General features: G+C 41.1%; 1 protein-coding gene across 1 annotated transcript; it reads left to right on the top strand.

The window, feature by feature from the left end:
- Window positions 1-2,663: 2,663 nt before the first annotated feature.
- On the top strand, window positions 2,664-14,210 carry LOC108828060 (uncharacterized). The gene is made up of 3 exons (XM_018601616.2): window positions 2,664-3,195; window positions 3,432-3,507; window positions 13,936-14,210. The coding sequence occupies exons 1-3, from the start codon at window positions 2,862-2,864 to the stop codon at window positions 13,955-13,957; spliced, it is 432 nt and encodes a 143-aa protein (XP_018457118.1). The 5' UTR covers window positions 2,664-2,861; the 3' UTR covers window positions 13,958-14,210.
- The last annotated feature ends 4,597 nt before the right edge of the window (window positions 14,211-18,807 follow it).

Genomic DNA, 18,807 nt, shown 5'->3' with positions numbered 1-18,807 from the left:
ATCTCTTTTCGGGAATATTCCATTTTTCATCGATCTTCATAATTATCTTCGAACTTTTACATTTATCTTCGGAAACTTGACATTTATCCTAGTTTCAGGAAATAGAATAAACCGTCATAGCTTTGTTGGGCCTGAATCCTTAAAATCGTAAGTGAGTCTGTGGACACGTTTCAAGCCCTTGAAATTTTATACGATTTCTCGGAAAGATTGTCTTTCTCGTAAAATAAATCGTACAGCCTAAAGAATCGATGTTCAAGTCGATCGTTCTTTTTTTACACGATACACTTTACGAGAAAACCAACCTTCTCAGTTTTAATGGTAAAACTTCGACGATAACTGCAATCGAGACGAACCGGGAAACACCAGGTCCGTAGCTAGGATGACACGACCATACGAAAGACACGGGAATTGATCTAAGTTGGACAGGCCGGGATTAGGTTGGGCTCACCAGGCGAGCTGGGCCAAGACATGGCCGCTGCCGTCGCGCCCGGGGCCGTCATGTGGGAAGCCTCCGGCGCCCAGGGCCGTGATGTGGGCGCAGCCGCCGGCGCAGCCGCCGGCGCCCGAAGCCGTGGCGTGGCCGCAGCCGCTGGCGTCCAGGGCCATGACGTGGGCTTAGCCGCCGGCGCCTGGGGCCGTGGCGTGGGAGCAGCCACCGGCGCCCAGGGCCGTGACGTCGGCGAAGCCACCGGGGCCGTGGCGTGGGTGCAGCCGCCGGCCCCGGGGCCGTGGCGTGCGTCTTGTTTCTTTCGTAAAATCTCAACGGAAACTTTGATTGAGGCAAAACGAAAGCCATTTCGATATAGACTCAAAGGAGAACAAAGTGAGCTTGTCCTTGGGCGAATTGGGAATACTGAGCTCACCCCATGGCGAGTTTACCTGGTAAGACCAAGCTCCGACCTCCTTTCGTTTTGCCATTTGTTTCCCGAGAGTTGTTCGTTGAATAGATTGGATATCCTAATTTGAGAACGACGTTGTATGAACTTCTTTTCAAATTATACGAGAGTTTGTATTCCGAGAAATACTTTACGGGGACTTTCAGACATTGATTCCGTCGTGACTGATTTTGACCCCAACAGTTAGCCCCCAGCTCGTTTGAACTTTTGCGATGTTCTTGCGAGCGGTAAGACATATTAGGTAATTTAGTAAGATTGGTTGAAAAACTCTGTTGAAGGTAGTAAGATTGGTGGCTGCGCCTTTCGAAGGCTGCCTACGTACCCTTGTCGTAGAGATCAAGCCTTCCGTAGTTCGTTTTGGAGCTTAAGACCCTTATGACCTGTTTTCCAGCAAGACTTTATCGTCTAGTTATGTGTAGTGTAGAGAATTTCGAGCATGTTGCTTTCGATGGTATTTCGTATTGGACCTTTGTCGGCCACAAGAGTAGCCTCGGAGGCTGTTTACTTTGGCCAAGTTTGGCCTGCTAAAAATATTTTGCTCAAATCTATAAAATCATGGTTTTATATATCGAGAGAGCTTCCGTTATCGAAGTTTGAGGGACATGGTGATAGAACCAAAATCGAGCACCGTCCTTTTTGGTTCATGGACACGGTCCAAAGTGGTGATCTTGTCAGCCAGCTCGGCCCGCGACCCGAATGCACCTGGACACTTAGATGAACTTTGACCAGTCTGCCTCAAACTTGTCATCTTTGACCAGTCTTCATCAGAATCCACGATTTTGACCAAGACTGCATCAATTTCTACAACTTTGACTCTCTAATATTATCTAGTCAAATGTTGTATTTTCTAGACATCTTTTTCCGCAATTTCTTTATGTCTCTCTTTGACTACAAGTAGTATAAATATGTAGTCTCATTATGAATAAAAATCAGATCATTTTGGAGTTTATTTTTGTTTCTTCTCTGAGTGAGAGAGAGAGTTCTTTAGCTAGTTCATCGGTTTGATCCGGCTTGTTGATTTGGTGGTCAGCCAATCATCTTTGTGTGTTATTTGGTGGTTAGCCAACGCACTACATCTGTTCTTTGGTGGTTAGCCTTAGATCGTTGGTATATCAAGAGTCATTCCGCACCTATTGACGATCCTATCAATCCATCCCAGTTCCAGAAGTGTCTTCGCCTTCTCGGTTCATATCCAACACCCGGCCAAAGCCATCCTTCCCGATTTTGGGCGTATCGTTTGGTATCAGAGCCACTTTGGCTGGTTTGTTTTCTATCTTCTTTTCATCTTCTCATCTCTTCATCATTTTCTTTTGGATCCGGGCTATTCCTTTACTCCCTTGTGATCGTCATTTAAAAAAAATTGATAAAAAAAAAAGAAAAAAAAGTAAAAGTTTTGGGTTGAATCACTTCTGAAGAGAAATCCAGGGGGAGTGGTGGAAGATAAAGCCTGCTGGCCGAGGAGAAATCCGGCCTTAGGACAGTTAAGGCGGATCCACACAAAAAAAATCTCTTCTTATTTCTCTCTCCTTTCTTTTTCCCACAAAGTTTGTTTTGGGTTTTGATTGCTGATTTTGACTGCCTATCATCCTTTGAACCAGTGAAAAGAACTCTGAGTGATCACCTAAAAATCGTGAGCTAAACACTTTGAGAGTGTGAGGATTTTTATGTGCTAACGTTTGTTAAGTGTTTAGGATGTTTGGACTTCTCAAGAAATCAAAACCACTACAAGATGATATTTTCTTTCCTTTTAAAACTGTTTAGGAAAAAGAGCAATTAATTTTTAGAAATAAGAAACAGTTTGCTGCTAATAGGTTTGATTTTGAGCAGAAACAAAGGAAGAGACAAAACAGGTCCGATGATGAGAAGTGGGTCAGAAGTGGTGATCGTCCCTTCACCAAAACCAAGAGAAGCAGCCGTGATGAGTTTGATCAGAATGAGATTCATACCTATGCCAGTTTGGAGAAGATGTTGCATAAGGCGATTTATGCTGTCCGGCAACTCAAAAGGAAGGAAAACACCAATACTTCTTCAGCACCAAAACCGCAATGTAAGTCTTCTTATCTGTCCAATTCTGATTTGAAAACTAATGAGATTTCTTTTGATAAAAGCAAAGCTGTGAAACCCACAAGCAAAGCTCTTTCTACCAGGTGTTTCAAATGCCATAGGATCGGTCATTATGCTAACAAGTGTCAAAAACAAAAACCGTTGGTTACTTTGGAGAATGAGGAGGTTGAAACCAAGCCAGAAAAGGAAGACCCTTTGCCAATTTTTGATGACTACACACATGAGCCAATGGCAGGTTTGAAATCTTGTTAATCTAAGAACTTATCTTCTTCTCAATCTGAATCAATTCCTGATGAATATTGTTTGCAATTAACCGTTTTACAACCAGAGAATCCAAGTAGTTTTGAATTAATTTCTCAGTTTGAAAAGGATTCTGAAAACGTTTTGGACAAGGATAAATTTTCTGGTCCTTTGAATGCTCTTGATATTGGTGCATATGACATTGGTCTTGGGAGCTTTGTATCAATGCAGGAAGGGTCAGATGGAGGGCAAAATCGTGGTCATCAAGAAGAATCATCGTCTATTCAAGAGTCGGACCAAACCCAAGGTGAGCCATGTATTGATTATAATTCTTTTCCTTATACCCCTTTTCCTTTTAATGTTCCAGATTTGAGGACAAATCTTTTTGAAGAGGGAGAGTATGATAGAACCAAAATCGAGCACCGTCCTTTTTGGTTCATGGACACGGTCCAAAGTGATGATCTTGTCAGTCAGCTCGGCCCGCGACCAGAATGCACCTGGACACTTAGATGAACTTTGACCAGTCTGCCTCAAACTTGTCATCTTTGACCAGTCTTCATCAGAATCCGCAATTTTGACCAATACTGCATCAATTTCTACAACTTTGACTCTCTAATAATTATCTAGTCAAATGTTGTATTTTCTATACATCTTTTTCCGCAATTTCTTTATGTCTCTCTTTGACTACAAGTAGTATAAATATGTAGTCTCATCTATGAATAAAAATCAGATCATTTTGGAGTTTATTTTTGTTTCTTCTCTGAGTGAGAGAGAGAGAGTTCTTTAGCTAGTTCATCGGTTTGATCCGGCTTGTTGATTTGGTGGTCAGCCAATCATCTTTGTGTGTTATTTGGTGGTTAGCCAACACACTACATCCGTTTTTGGTGGTTAGCCTTAGATCGTTGGTATATCAAGAGTCATTCCGCACCTCTTGACGATCCTATCAATCCATCCCAGTTCCAGAAGTGTCTTCGCCTTCTCGGTTCATATCCAACACCCGGCCAAAGCCATCCTTCCCGATTTTGGGCGTATCATTTGGCTGATACCAAATGATAGACCCAAGGAAAGGCACTCGTCCGGTAAGGGGAGATATGGACTCTTATCCGGAACGATAGAGAACTGGTGGGATGAATGGTGACACAATGGGATGCGGAAAGACCCAATGATACTACCAGACTTCGATCGTTGTCGGATGTGACGCACCGGTCCAACAAAAGAAGGATCAAGACTTGGAGATAACCTCACCAAGAAACTAAGAAATGTTCAACCAAGAACAAAGAGAGAAAATCTCAAAAGAAAGGAAAAATCAATGTCTTTAAAATGATCAAAGTGTTTACATATTTATACTACTTTGAGTCAAAGAAAGAAATAAAGAAAGTGCGGAAAAACATTGCATAGAAAATCAAAATTTGACTAGATCTAGTCAAACTGTGGAAAACAAGAAAGACTAGTCAAAGTGCGGATTCTGATGTTGACCAGTCCAAATTCAGAAAAATGTCCAGGTTCAAAGAGAACAGATCAAGAATCCCAATGGGCAAATCCAAGCAAGATCAAAGTGTTTAAGATAGAGAGATAAGAGATTTAAAGAGGAACCCGCCTTAACCACCTCAAAGGCCGGATTTCTCTTCGGCCAGCAGGCTTTCGCTTCCACCACCACACCACAAACAAACAAACTTTGAATTTCTTTTTTTTTTTCTTATAAACTTTTTTTTTTTTACTGCATAAACTTAGATGTTATTTTTTTTATGGGGGTAATGAGGGGCCCGGGTTCAAGATAGATAGATAAGAAGTGTTTAGAAGAAATGGAGAGATGAGAAAGATGGATAGAAAAAGAGTTACCGGAAGAGTGGCTCTGATACCACTTGATACGTCCTGAGATTGGACATGATCACTCAAACGGACTTAGGGGATATGAACTCGCCAAAAGGGAGATTGAACCAACTTGCTCAGCTCGTCCATGATAGTGTCAGTGCAGCTCACTTGAGTATTCAGCTCATCCAAGATTGCATAGATGATAAGGGAATTGGCATAATCTGATGAGAAAACCTCGGCTAGGTCTAGCTGGTCGACAAGATCGCCACCTTGGACCGTGTCCGTGAACCAAAAAGGACGGTGCTCGATTTTGGTTCTATCACATGGTGTAAGTTGTCGTCTCATTCCTGCCTCTCTGATGATCACCGTATACATCGATTGTACAAAGCGAAATTTTTTGCGGTTTACTGATTTACGTAAAGGTTCGTGAAACGAATAGACTTAAGTAAAGAGATAAGTTTTGGGATCTCGTATCGGGTATTAATACTATGTCTATGAGATGTCAAGATCCAACATGGCTGGGTTTAGGGCAAGACCTAGGTTTACTCTCGGCATTTGCAACAGCCATTCGAACATAGGCATCGCGACCTCGCATATGTTCCAAAGGAGGAAGCTCGCACGAAGGATTCCTTAGTTTTCGCCAGATAAACGCGAGCTGTTCGGGATTCTCCAGAATCGGAGAATCGACGTCGTACGAGAATGTCATTGGAGAACCACTCCGATAATCCGAAGGAAGATTGATCGGTCTGAGCCGAGAAGTACCCTCTCCTAGATCTTGCTTCGAAGGCTCCAAGCTTGATATGCTGAGATCTCTGGACATCTCCTCCAAAACCAAATGACGTCGCTGAACCTTGGAAGCAATTTCTCCACCAACATCCGCCTCACCTGGTACTCGAGACTCTGGTTGATCACCGCGAGCTGGGGGAACTATAGAAACCGGTGTGGCCAGAACAATCAGAGACTGAACCTGGGAACTCGATCGAAGTACCCGTCTTTCCGGAGTCCTCCGAGCTCGTTTCAAAGGCGTGGAGTCAGAATTAGCATCAGAAGGTTCCGCAGGAGGCTCCCCCCTCTTCACTACTGAAATTCAAACCACAGCAACGAATTAGGATCACCGAACTATTTGAAATACAAGGAAATAATCTACCTTTCCCCTTCTGATCTCTTTGAGGACGAACCGGTTCCGCATGCGGGATGGGAGCGGCATGATTAAGGCCCGGAGGTAAAGCATAAGCAGCACGAATCCTCTCCGAGGTAAAAGTAGACCAATGACACTCGCCTTGACGAAGCGCCGCGATTAAACCTCGTAACTCTGGAGTCATACTTGAGCTGCCAAACAACTCTGAAGAAAAACCGAGATCAAAATTCAGCAAATAATCGTGCTAAAGGAAAATAAAGAAACCACTTACCAACGGTCATTCCACTTCGTCGGAATCCGAGAAAAGTCAAAATCCCCAACCGTCACTGGATCGATCTAGAAGACAAAAAACTTGTCCGTCCAATAGACGTCTTTATTAGGAATGCCGCTAATAACCGAGCGCCCTACGCGCGAAGAAAGAAGTATCGCTCCTGAAAAGCTGCTACTCCCCTTGATGGTATAAAGTTGCTTCATCTCGGCTAAACCAAACTCCAGCCCTTCCTCTCTGGCCTGAATGAACGTCGTCAAGATGTAGCGCCAGAAGGTCGGGGTGATATGAGTTAACGCCAATTCCAGCTCTGCTAGAATCTCGAGGAGGAATGAAGGAAATGACATGTGAGCATCACGGAAATGGGACATGAAAGCTCCACAGTACCCCGGTCTCACATTCTCCGGAGTATCCCCATTGGGATAATCGTTGACGGCATCGTACGGAACTCCCCAAAGTTCTCGGATGGCCTTGTATTCGACTCCGTTAAGTGGGCCCGGTTTATTTAGTGGTGCCATGGAATACGAGCAGACAAAAATGGGTTGCAGAAGAAAAAAGTCGAAGTGGAAGAAGAAGATGAATCCATTATAAAAAGAACCCAGTAAATAGATAAAAGAAAATGTCGGTTCCCGAGAAGATCCCCGCGATCAATAAGGACCGCACGATCTAGGAGAGTGGCCGACAAGTCAAATCAAACGAGCATACGTGGTGACTTCGCTGAGATTCGTGACTAAGAGAAAAAGTGATCAGCGTTTCGGTTTCTTAAAAGTAAACTGACTGGGCTGGGGGACAAATGTTGGACCCAATATCGGTCCCTTAAACTATTGGGCCTATTTTGGAAACGGACCGCGAATGAGAAGCCCGCGGAAGAAGTTCGATGTGTTCAAACGAAGAAGATGATATACCATGGATTTTACCCGTTTTTAACCATGGTATACTAGTATTTTACTATTTATTTAATCTGTTTTCTAGCCTGTTAGGTATATTTTCAAGTTCAGGAGCATTTTGTGAGAAAGTGATGTTTTTGGAGCATTTTAGAGTACAAGAGATGATACACCCGAGTTGACCATTCAAGACTAAGTCGGAAGTCAACATTGCGATTACAATCGATCGATACTCATCCTGAGTTGTCGATCGATGTAGCTGAGAAGATCCGCGTACTAGAAGATTATAATCGATCGATACACATTTAGTGTTGTCGATCGATATCGAGGACGAAATGGTTTAGCCGACTACTTCACCAAGACTTCACCAAATTACGAGATTGCCCCTGACGAGTTTTTAACCTAATGGAAATGCTTAAATACTCCTGCTAAGTTCTTTTGACGGCAAGTTTTGAAACCCTTTGAAGCTTGAAGATTTTCACAACCAAAGCAGAGAGTGTGAGAGAGAGACTAGAGTTTTATTTGTTTGAGAGAGATTGGAGAGATTTCTCATCTCCTTTTGTATTTCTACTTGATTCTATCTATGCAATTCTTTCATCTATCTATTGTTATGAATTGCTTAGCTATGTCTGAGTAGTCTACTTGTTAGATCTAGGGTTTAAATAGGTTTGTGGGATTAGCCCCAAACTATAATTGCTAAGTTGAGATACTCATCAAATGGATTGTACCCTATGCTTGTTTTAGAGTAGCTAACTAGAACATAGATCACTAGGATCTTAGATTATCTTGAATTATCCATTTGAGTGATGCCTGTTTCCCGTTGAGAAGAACGACAGTTCCTCCTTGAGACCTCGCAGTCATATTCGGTTCGCGCCTAGGCAGATCTAGAAGCCGTCGACCGATACCCTACTGGTAAATCGATTGGCGCCGTGAAAGGTGTATCGCTCGATATCTCAAAAGGATATCGACCGACTCTTTTTCTGTGTCATCATGCGAAAAGTGTGGCCAGAGATCTAGATATTTTAACCAGTGATTCATTCACATATGTTAAGCGGCTGAGATCTATAGTATCATGCAAGCAACTTATTAAAGCATTTATAGAGATTATAATCTTCATTCCTGAATAGAAACCCTATGTCTAGCACTCTTTATCCCATTTAAACAATCCTTCATATTGTTAGTTAGAGCAACTGCCTTGCTCAATTTAGGATTTGTTATTTTCATTTCTATCATATAAACCAACCTTGCCTAGGATTGATTAGTAGATTTTATTTAATTGGTTCCCTAGCTCCTCGTGATTCGATCCCTAAGTACTACAGCTGTACATCTTATTTGAGAGAGTAAGCTCTACTGGGTTATTTGAGCACTATCAGAAGATGATGGACTTCAACTAAACATGCTATGATCAAAACAGATGGGCCATGAAACTAAGGCCCATAGCGACGTTAACGAAGTGGTGGAGAAGGTCGCCGAAGCCGAGAAGGTTGCGGAAGCAGTTGCAAGAATAGCGGAGTCGAGTTTATAAAAAGGAGAAGAGATCAATGCTAAAAGGATAGCGAAAACCCTAGAGAGAGAGAACACACCACACATTTTCACCTTTCTCACTTCGTCTTAGATCTTGATATTGATCGATCTCCTTGTTATAGTCTATCTCTTTGTTATTCCTTATAATCGACCTCTTAATCAATAAAAGTCCATTTTTGTCAACCGAATTCCGATTACATCGTTGTGTTTTAAGGATATCGTTGCCTACATCTTTTGTCACTTCCCTAGTTTACTTTACAAACACTACAAAATACTGAGTGTAGATTTTAGGTTCTACACGCGCTACGTTATCCTTGACGGATGTAAGAGAGCCTACCCTTTCAAAGGCGGCTAATGTCTGTTTAGGACGTTAGAGTTCGTTTGTTGTGATCAGCAACAACGAAATGATACCATTTTAGAGGCATGTTACCGTTTAGAGGTATGTTTAAATGTTTTGAGTTCCTGAGACGAGAATTTCGTCTAGAATGTTTTGAGGAAAAAACGTCCTTCGAGCGTTGTGACGTCTCGCGGTGCCAAAGGTTGAGTTTTCCTTGTGCCGCATTTCGTGTTTGAAATATTTGCGGGCTTGGAGATGTTTTGAGAATGTTCGCAGCCAGAAACTGTTGTTCCAGTTTGGACGCAGATTTTTTTTTGCTTTTTGATCGAGGAATTAGGACCGAGGGTTCGCGTAAGTTTGTTCCAGGGAAGGAGCGTCTTCCTCCACTGTGCTTCGTGAAGTGTTGGCTTCCCGAGGGATTTATTTTGTGTATTTTTAAGAATGACTCGTATAGTTCTAGGAGCTTTATTACGAATGTTTCTTTTCATGCCGCGTTTTACGGGGCATATAGAACTTAATAGATTGACGATAAGTTTAAATCTTCCGTTAATTATATGGTTGTTAGGACTGAGTTTTGTTATGAAGAATTCATTGTATGATTTCCGATTCTAGGTTATACGACAAACTGCTTGCATAATAGTCACTTAGCGTTTTACGTCAAATCATGGATTTTCGTTTAGCCGTTAAGCGATTGGAGCGGTGGTTGCTCAGTAGTTTTGGATTGGCATGGAGGCAAGGTTCAGCCGTATAGCCAAGGAAGTTGTTAGGATCGTCGTAGAATATGTGCAGATTTGGTTGCGGGGTCATTTCCTGCTTGGACATAACCGAGGGGAGTAAAAGCAGGAATCAACAACCTTATGAAGCAAAAATTATCTAAGACAGTTATCCGTTGGATCCGTTATTATTTTTTTACGAAAGAAAACGGGTTAACCGTTCTTTGGAAAGTTTTTCTTTCTTCAGGAAGCAGGATGAGTGTGCTTTAGAATGCGTGGCGATCGTTTCTCTGTTTTTCGAGAGACTAGATCGGTTTGCATGTTCTGCCTGGACAGTCAGGGAACATTGGAACAAGACTGAAAAATTTGCCTAAGACTTAGCTTGCTAGACTATCCACCTAGGTTCGAAATTTCCTAAATTTTACGGCAGTTTGCAAGACGTTTTCATTCCTTTCCTACGAAAAATTATAACCTCGACAAAATCTTCTAAGTCGGACGTACCTTAGTCTCATTGACGATTCGAAATTGCCCCTTCTTCCTTCTTCTTCTCCTCTTTTCTTCTGACTTTATCGAAAGTTTATTAGGCGTTTAGAAATGGCCACTTTCGATTTAACGTCAAAGAACTTCGAAAAGTCAGTTACTAAATTTCTTATGAATTGGTTTTCGACGAAATTCTGACGAGAATATCGGAATGAGAAAAGGATATCAATGTTCAAGTTCATATCCTCGTTTCTTCGTATCTCTGGTTTTACCAAATTGACCAGATGCACTTTGTATATTGTTGGAAAGTCTATCAAACGTTATGACTAGATGTTTTCGACTCAACGCGGCAGAATCTGGTAAAATCATACCTTGTTTTATGTATCGAAGAAAATTTACGAAATCGTTGAATCAAAGGGAGGAGAAGCAGACTAAGAGGGGCGTTCTGGAAAGACGAAGCAATAGACAAGGTGTCACTTGAGTGAGGCTCTCAGTTCGTCAGGCTGTGAGCGAACTGGTCATGTTCCAGATTTTATTGTTTGATACGATATTGTTTGGTTTTATCAATGATGTTTCGTAAAATATGGCCGAGCTTGATCTTGCAAAAGCTGTTTCCTAAAACGCCGTCGAACTTTTATTTTTCGAGAGTTATTCCACAAACTGTTGTCGAGTTAATTTTACGGAAGCCGTTACATAAAATTGTTGTCGAGTTTAATTGTACAAAATCTGTCTCGTGAAATATTGTCGAGTATTATTTTACGAAAGGTGTTCCGTAAAATGTTATCGAATTTAATATCAGAAACCCTACCTGCGGTGAGGCGTAATTTTGGTGACTAAACTTAATCATAAACTTTCTCGTTTTCGTAGGATTGACCCGAAGGAGTTTTGAGTAGTTTTTTGAAAGTAAGCTTAGTAGACAAAAGTCAAGAGTCCGCAACGAGCGAAATTTTAAGTGTCAGAAAACGTCTTAGCAGTGAGGGTTATGATTTCTCATTTTGGATTTGTTTAGTCTTCGTTAATCGTTTAGGCTTTGAGTGATTTTATAGAAATCACTCCGTTTTTGGAAAGCTGATTTGAGAAGGATCGAGTTCGCCATATGGCGAGCTGGTCGGGACAGAACCGAGACAAGCCGCGTTCTCAACGAGAGTTGCTTGGAAGAAGTACGGTAGTGGGGATGGTTCACGAAGGACTGACCGCACTCGCCGGGCGAGCTGACCCGCAACACGGTCACACTCACCGGCGAGTGGAACCACAGTGTGGTCACGCTCGCCAGCGCCCAGAACCGCGGTGTGGTCGCAACCGCCGGCGCCCGGGGCCGTGGTGTGGTCGCAACCGCCGGTGCCCGGGGCCTTGGTGTGGTTGCAAACACCGGCGCCCGGGGCCGTGTCCCGTTCGTTGCGCCGGCGCTCGGGTCCGTGTCTGTCGGGTAACCCGTTTTGATTATTCTTTTTCTCATCCGCGAGTAATTTAGGGTTTCTCCATGGTTTCGGAGAGAACGAGTTTTATTTTTCCGAAAAATTCTCAAAAAGTGGTTTCCGTCAAACCCCTACTCGTCGAGATTTCTAAAATTCGGTAATTAGACGAATTTCTTGGGGTTTGATAGATTTTATCATTGCCCTTTCTGTCTTGATAGAGAAATTGCGAGCTCGTTTTCGTGCTCTTCCTGTGGCGAAAAGCCGCGACTAGGTTTTCTATTTTCTCGAGCACTGCGGCGTTTGCATAAGCGTTGGCCATAGGAGCAGTTACGCTAAAGTTGTTTACCGATGTTGATGCGAGCTGCAAGTTTTGTCTTTCATATTTCCAGACATCGCTTCGGTCAAGTGTTTTGTGGCCTTGAGAGTAAGAGTAGTCCGTCCCCCCTGCTTCTAGCGCCAAACTGTGGGAACCAAAATTCACACCGTCCATTTTAATGAATAAAACGGAGGAAAGCCAAGTTAACTTGACTTTCCCTGAAGGTCCGGATTCTCTGCGATAGCCAACGACAAGTGACCGAACAAATGCAGAAAAAGGTTTCGTTAAGATTTGAGACTGGACCTTAAGAAAGGCTGCCTACGTACCCCTTTCGAGGATCAAGTCGGACATAGTTCAGTTAGAAAGAATTGAACAAGAGATCGAACTGCCTGGCGGAGTTCGTCTAGTATGAGGGTTGGTCATAGAAACGGGCATGTCGAGAATAATGCATAGGGTTTCTATGTGCGGAACTCTAAGTAAAAGAATTGTTAGATCCTTCCGAGAGGAACAGGGGTCTGCGGACATAATAAAAATAGAACAAGAGGCGGCCAGACGTTCTAGGTTCTGCCTTGCTAGTCTAACCACCTAAGTTCTAAGTTCTCTAAGCTTGCAGGATATCTCTAAGTCTAAAATCTCCGATCTGCTCTCCTCTCTGCTCCAGCCCTCCTTATATACATGTCTAGGTCAGTGGCCTTTCTACTCTTTCGCGTTTGGGCCCAAGTTTATATCTTTTCGGGAATATTCCATTTTTCATCGATCTTCATAATTATCTTTGAACTTTTACATTTATCTTCGGAAACTTGACATTTATCCTATTTTCGAGAAATAGAATAAACCGTCATAGCTTTGTTGGGCCTGAATCCTTAAAATCGTAAGTGAGTCTGTGGACACGTTTCAAGCCCTTGAAAGTTTATACGATTTCTCGGAAAGATTGTCTTTCTCATAAAATAAATCGTACAGCCTAAAGAATCGATGTTCAAGTCGATCGTTCTTTTTTTACACGATACACTTTACGAGAAAACCAACCTTCTCAGTTTTAATGGTAAAACTTCGACGATAACTCCAATCGAGACGAACCGGGAAACACCAGGTCCGTAGCTAGGATGACACGACCATACGAAAGACACGGGAATTGATCTAAGTTCGACAGGCTGGGATTGGTTTGGGCTCGCCAGGTGAGTTGGGCCGAGACATGGCCGCTGCCGTCGGGCCTGGGGCCGTGACGTGGGTGCAGCCGCCGGCGCCTGGGCCGTGATGTGGGAGCAGCCGCCGGCACCCGGGGCGCCGTGAAGTGGGCGAAGCCGCCGGCGCCGGGTGCCGTGGCGTGGGCGCAGACGCCGTCCCCGGGGCCGTGGCGTGCGTCTTGTTTCTTTCGTAAAATCTCAACGGAAACTTCGATTGAGGCAAAATGAAAGCCATTTTGATCTAGACTCAAAGGAGAACAAAGTGAGCTTGTCCTTGGGAAAACTGGGAAGACTGAGCTCACCCCATGGCGAGTTGACCTGGTAAGACCAAGCTCCGACCTCCTTTTGTTTTGTCGTTTGTTTCCCGAGAGTTGTTCGTTGAATAGATTGGATATCCTAATTTGAGAACGACGTCGTATGAAATTCTTTTCAAATTATACGAGACTTTTTATTTTGAGAAATACTTTCCGGAGACTTTCAGACATTGATTCCGTCGTGGCTGATTTTAACTCCAACAATGGCTTGCAGTTGAACTGTGGTATTCAGGTTTTACTTTTTTTTTTGTTTTTACATTCATGTTTAGTTTCTAGAATGATTGGGAAACAAAATTGTGAAAGAGTTCAGAATGTTGAAAGCTTCACCTTGAGATTGCTTTTACCTGCAGATTCATGTGTTATGGTAGATAACGACAAACAAAGTTAACTTGCGTTGCTTCTGTTACAAAAGAACAAGAGCGTGTTCACAAGTCAATAACGATTGACACTTGGAAGAACTTTTATATTTTCAAAGAGGAATCTTCCTACTCTCCTCTTTCTAACTACGTAAAAGTCTTGGACTGTGTCTCTGCGAACATAGTTTTATTATTTTTTATTTTTATGTATGTGTATGACAAGTCATTTGCAAATGTAAATATTATTTCTTTTCAATTTCTTTTCAGTATTTACTTTTAGAAAGGAAATAAAGAGATACATATATACATCATACATAAATTCTGTGAGAGTCGGTTCTTGCTGAAAATAAGGAGTAAATGGTTGCATCTACAATGTATGATATTTTTGATCTCCGTGTCATTTTGTATGTTGTCTAATACACTAACGGTTTATGCATGTGCTAATTGTATTCAATTTTGAAATACAAGATTATATCAATTTTTCTGCTTGAAACTTTTTTATTAATATTGTTTTAGCAAAAAAAAAAAAACTTTTTTATTAATATTTTAAAAGGTGATTATTATTACCTCCTTTTTTATAAACGTATGGCTCAATGTTACCTAGCTGTTCCGAGCACTGGAGCCCAAGTGGAAAGGGGACATCCTAATTTAAAATTCTTAAAATCTTTCTTAAAAATAAAAATACGAGTGACCAGTGTTCTAAATTGTTCAATGATGTGTTGCATACCGTTTAGCTTTTCTCATAAATACTGGGCTAAGCTGTGCTGAGCAGTATAAAATTTTCCTTTCCTCTTATAACCATATAAATCCTCTTTTCAAACAAACAAAAAAATATGAGATGCAAATCAAAAGTTCTGAGCTGAAAATCAAAAGTTCTGAAGTATTCAAAGGATTTATGGATTGTTTTAGAATCAGACTCGAGTAAATCTAGGTAAGTATTTTTATCGTTAATTACCAGTTAATATTCTTAGATATTTTTAGCCTGATAATTAAGCTAATCTGTTATTTAAAGAGCACGAAAAACATGGAATGTTGAAATTTTGTTAGTGATTTATTGTAAGAATATATGTTTTTAGGCTAGAAAAATGTCTTAAATTATACAATACAACAAAAACATCTTCGGCTCTGCGTTTGCGCGGGGCTATGCCCCTAGTTTATATAAAAATCCCACAATATTCCTAATACAAATAAGCCTTTCTTTCAAAAAAAAAAAATAATATTTTTAGATATCGTTAATTACCAGTTAACATTCTTAGATATTTTTAGCCTGATAATTAAGTTAATCTTTTGCACGAAAAACATGGAATGTTGAAATTTTGTTAGTGATTTATTGTAAGAATATATGTTTTTAGGCTAGAAAAATGTCTTAAATTTAAATTCGAATGCAATACCACACAACAGAAATTGCAAAATAGACATAGCAGCGTGTGTAGGTGAAAACACAATATACAAAATTATACAATACAACAAAAACATCCTCGACTCTGCGTTTGCACGGAGGCTATGCCCCTAATTTATATAAAGGTCCCACAATATTCCTAATACAAATAAGCCCTTCTTTCAAAAAAAAAAAAGAAATAATATTCCTAATAAATATTTAAAGGCATATAACCACGTTTTATATTAAACATAATATATGAAAATATTACTTTAACAAATGATTAGAACTTTTACACTTATAATGGTATGAAAACGTATAATGAATTTTTATACTTAAACAATGACTAGAACTTTTTACAGTTATAATGGTATGAAAACGTATTTCAATACAAGCATAATTGACAAATTAATATTTTACGAACTGTTCAAAGTATTTTTAGTAGATGTGTATTTTCTTAAGAAATATTAGAAGTTGGCTATATATTGTTCTGACCTCCAAAACATATTTCAAAAGTTTATTTTTATTTTTTAGTTTTTATTAGCATATTTTGTTTGATTCCTTTAGTAATTTATGTAACTATTTATATGAAATCTATACAAAATAAACCTGATGAATAAATCAAAAGAATATCTTTACGAACTAGCAACTTCTTAAAATATACTAGAATAATATATTTAACAAGATCATTCAAATTTATCTCATCAATTACGATAACCAATGACAGTTAAGTATATTAATAAATATAAAAGTATAAGTTAACAAAAAATATTTATACTTTTTTGTCAACTATCTATAATAATACTTTATCCTTTAATGAAAATGATATTTTTCAAAATATCCCTAACTTTACAAAAGAAATTTAATTCTCAGAATTTTTTCTTTTGGTGAAATGATTTAAAAATAAAGATATACATACCCATTAGTTTAACTCATTATATCCACGACCCACTAAAAAATCTCATTCTAGCATTCAAAAATTTAATTTTATTAATAGGTATATATCCATTGTATACTTCTAAACAAAAGAAATAACTATATAAAATTGTAATAATATTGATCATTACCAAACCTATAAATTAAAATTTTAATTAATAGATTTTCACTAAAGAAATATGCTTTCTTTACCGGTTAAATGTAGATGCATTGTTGTCAAAAAATGTAGATGCTTATTAGTCATCAGCATTTGGTTTCTATTCAGGTATTTTGTTTTTGTTTTTATGTTATGGTTCTTGAAATTGAGAAATGTATAAATTTCGGTTTCTGGTTCAATTCAGTAGCAAAGTTAGGAATCAGTTAATATGAAAGAAATAGGGGTCTAATTCAGTTTGGTTACATTATGGTTTTTTGGGTAATTTGTAGATAAAAAATATTGGATAATTCGGGTTATTCAATTTAAATATCTAGTATTTTGGATTTTTCGACATTAAATATATATGAAATTCAGTTTAATTTTTTTTTTTCAGTTTGAAAGGGTTTGGTTCACGGTTTCGGATAAATATACATAAACACATATATATATATATATATATATATATATATATATAATATATATATATATATATATATATTTTAAATATATATATAGTTTCGAATACAAACCTGTCCTTTCGAAGCGCGGATCAAAATCTAGTTATCTCCCTCAAAACCTCCCAAAATTTCGGACATGGGCCTGGACAATTTAAAAAAATTATTGTATATTGTTATTTTTAACCCAAAATTATTAGGATCCTTTAGTTATTAGGTAGGCCAATTATCATGATACATGTACATCTGTTGGGGTCAAAATCGGTCAAGACGAAATCGATGTCCGAAAGTCTCGGAAAAACATGAAAAATGTTAGAGCAACCTCGAGAGACTAATTGTTAATCGAGAAACCTCGGGAAAATATTAAGTTCAAGATTAATCATCTCGAAATCAACTGCTAGAAACACTTTCTACATAAGGAAAAAGCCTACGGAAAACTAAAAACGCAAAAACACGCACAAACCGAAGGAAACGAGCAGCCGACTCCGGTCATGGCCGTGGCCGCCGGGCGGCTAGCCCCGTGCTGGCCGTGGCCGCCGGCGGCTAGCGCCCGTGCTGGCCGTGGCCGCCTGGCGGCTAGCCCCGTGCTGGCCGTGGCCGCCGGCGGCTAGCGCCCGTGCTGGCCGTGGTCGCCGGGCGGCTAGCCCCGTGCTGGCCGTGGCCACCGGCGGCTAGCGCCGTGCTGGCCGTGGTCGCCGGGCGGCTAGCCCCGTGCTGGCCGTGGCCGCCGGCGGCTAGCGCCCGTGCTGGCCGTGGCTGCCGGGCGGCTAGCCCCGTGCTGGCCGTGGCCGCCGGCGGCTAGCGCCCGTGCTGGCCGTGGCCGCGGGGGCGGCTAGCCCCGTGCTGGCCGTGGCCGCCGGCGGCTAGCGCCCGTGCTGGCCGTGGTCGCCGGGCGGCTAGCCCCACGCTGGCTCGGGTCGTCGGACGGCCAGTCTTCGTGCATAAGTTCTAGGCCTCCGGGTCGCCAGAAATCCGTGTTTTGCAACTTTCTGAGATCCCGCAAACAAAACTCCTTTTCCTGCTCCAAGACTCCAAAGAACTCGTAAAACGTCAACAGACAGGAAGACTTCGTATAAAACGGTGATGGTTATCTTAAAACACCATGTGCCTCAGCAATGGATCGAAGATCTTCCGAAAGACTCAAGTAGGAGCATTCTTTCAAAAGAAAATCGTAGAAAACAGCGGAAGATCGGAAGACGGCCCGAAAGGGACTAAACCCGATCGAACACCCGTTTACGATTTCCTACAAGGATAGATACGACGGTTTACAATTATCTCCGCATGGCAAGATAAATGTTTAACTTCCGAAAAGATAAAATGTCAACTTTCCGAAAAGATAAATGTCAACTTTCCCGATAAACGCGAAAGCCGACGAAAATGGAAAAAGTCCAGCCCGCGGCAGACTCAGCCCATCAAGAATAGACCGTCATATGGGAGTATATAAGCAAAGCTAGGAGCAGAGGAAGGGGGATCCGAAATCAGAAGAAAGAAATCACTCCAGAGCAACTTAGAACTTAGGCGCTTATTTCCTTTTTAGCGAGCTGCGACTCAACTAGGTTAGATCTAGGTTTCGAGACTAGCGACGATCGACAGCTCTTGCGGCTGGGATCTCGACCTGTTGTCCAAACGCTCTCCGCATATTCGGAAATAAGATTCTTTCTTTTTGCTCTCTTTATTTTACGCATTTATTCCCAAAACTAGACTCGTATTAACTTTGTCGTGTGTGGCCCAGCAGATAGCCGGGATCCTCGGGGAAAACTAGGTCAACTTAGTTTTCCTACGTTTTAACTTAACTAAAATCGACAGTGCGAATTTCGGTTCCCACAGTTTGGCGCTAGAAGGAGGGGGATTCACGGTTTTATCTTTCTCGCAACTACGCACGCCCAGTTAAGCATGTCTGTTGACGCGGAAAAAGACAAGCAAACGCACGACGAATCAGCCGTTGATGCCAACGCTGAGAA

This window comes from Raphanus sativus, chromosome 9 (assembly GCF_000801105.2).
Source record: "Raphanus sativus cultivar WK10039 chromosome 9, ASM80110v3, whole genome shotgun sequence".
Lineage (NCBI taxonomy): Eukaryota > Viridiplantae > Streptophyta > Magnoliopsida > Brassicales > Brassicaceae > Raphanus > Raphanus sativus.
Note: the sequence above shows the minus strand (reverse complement) of the source record. Positions and strands in the feature narration are given on the sequence as shown.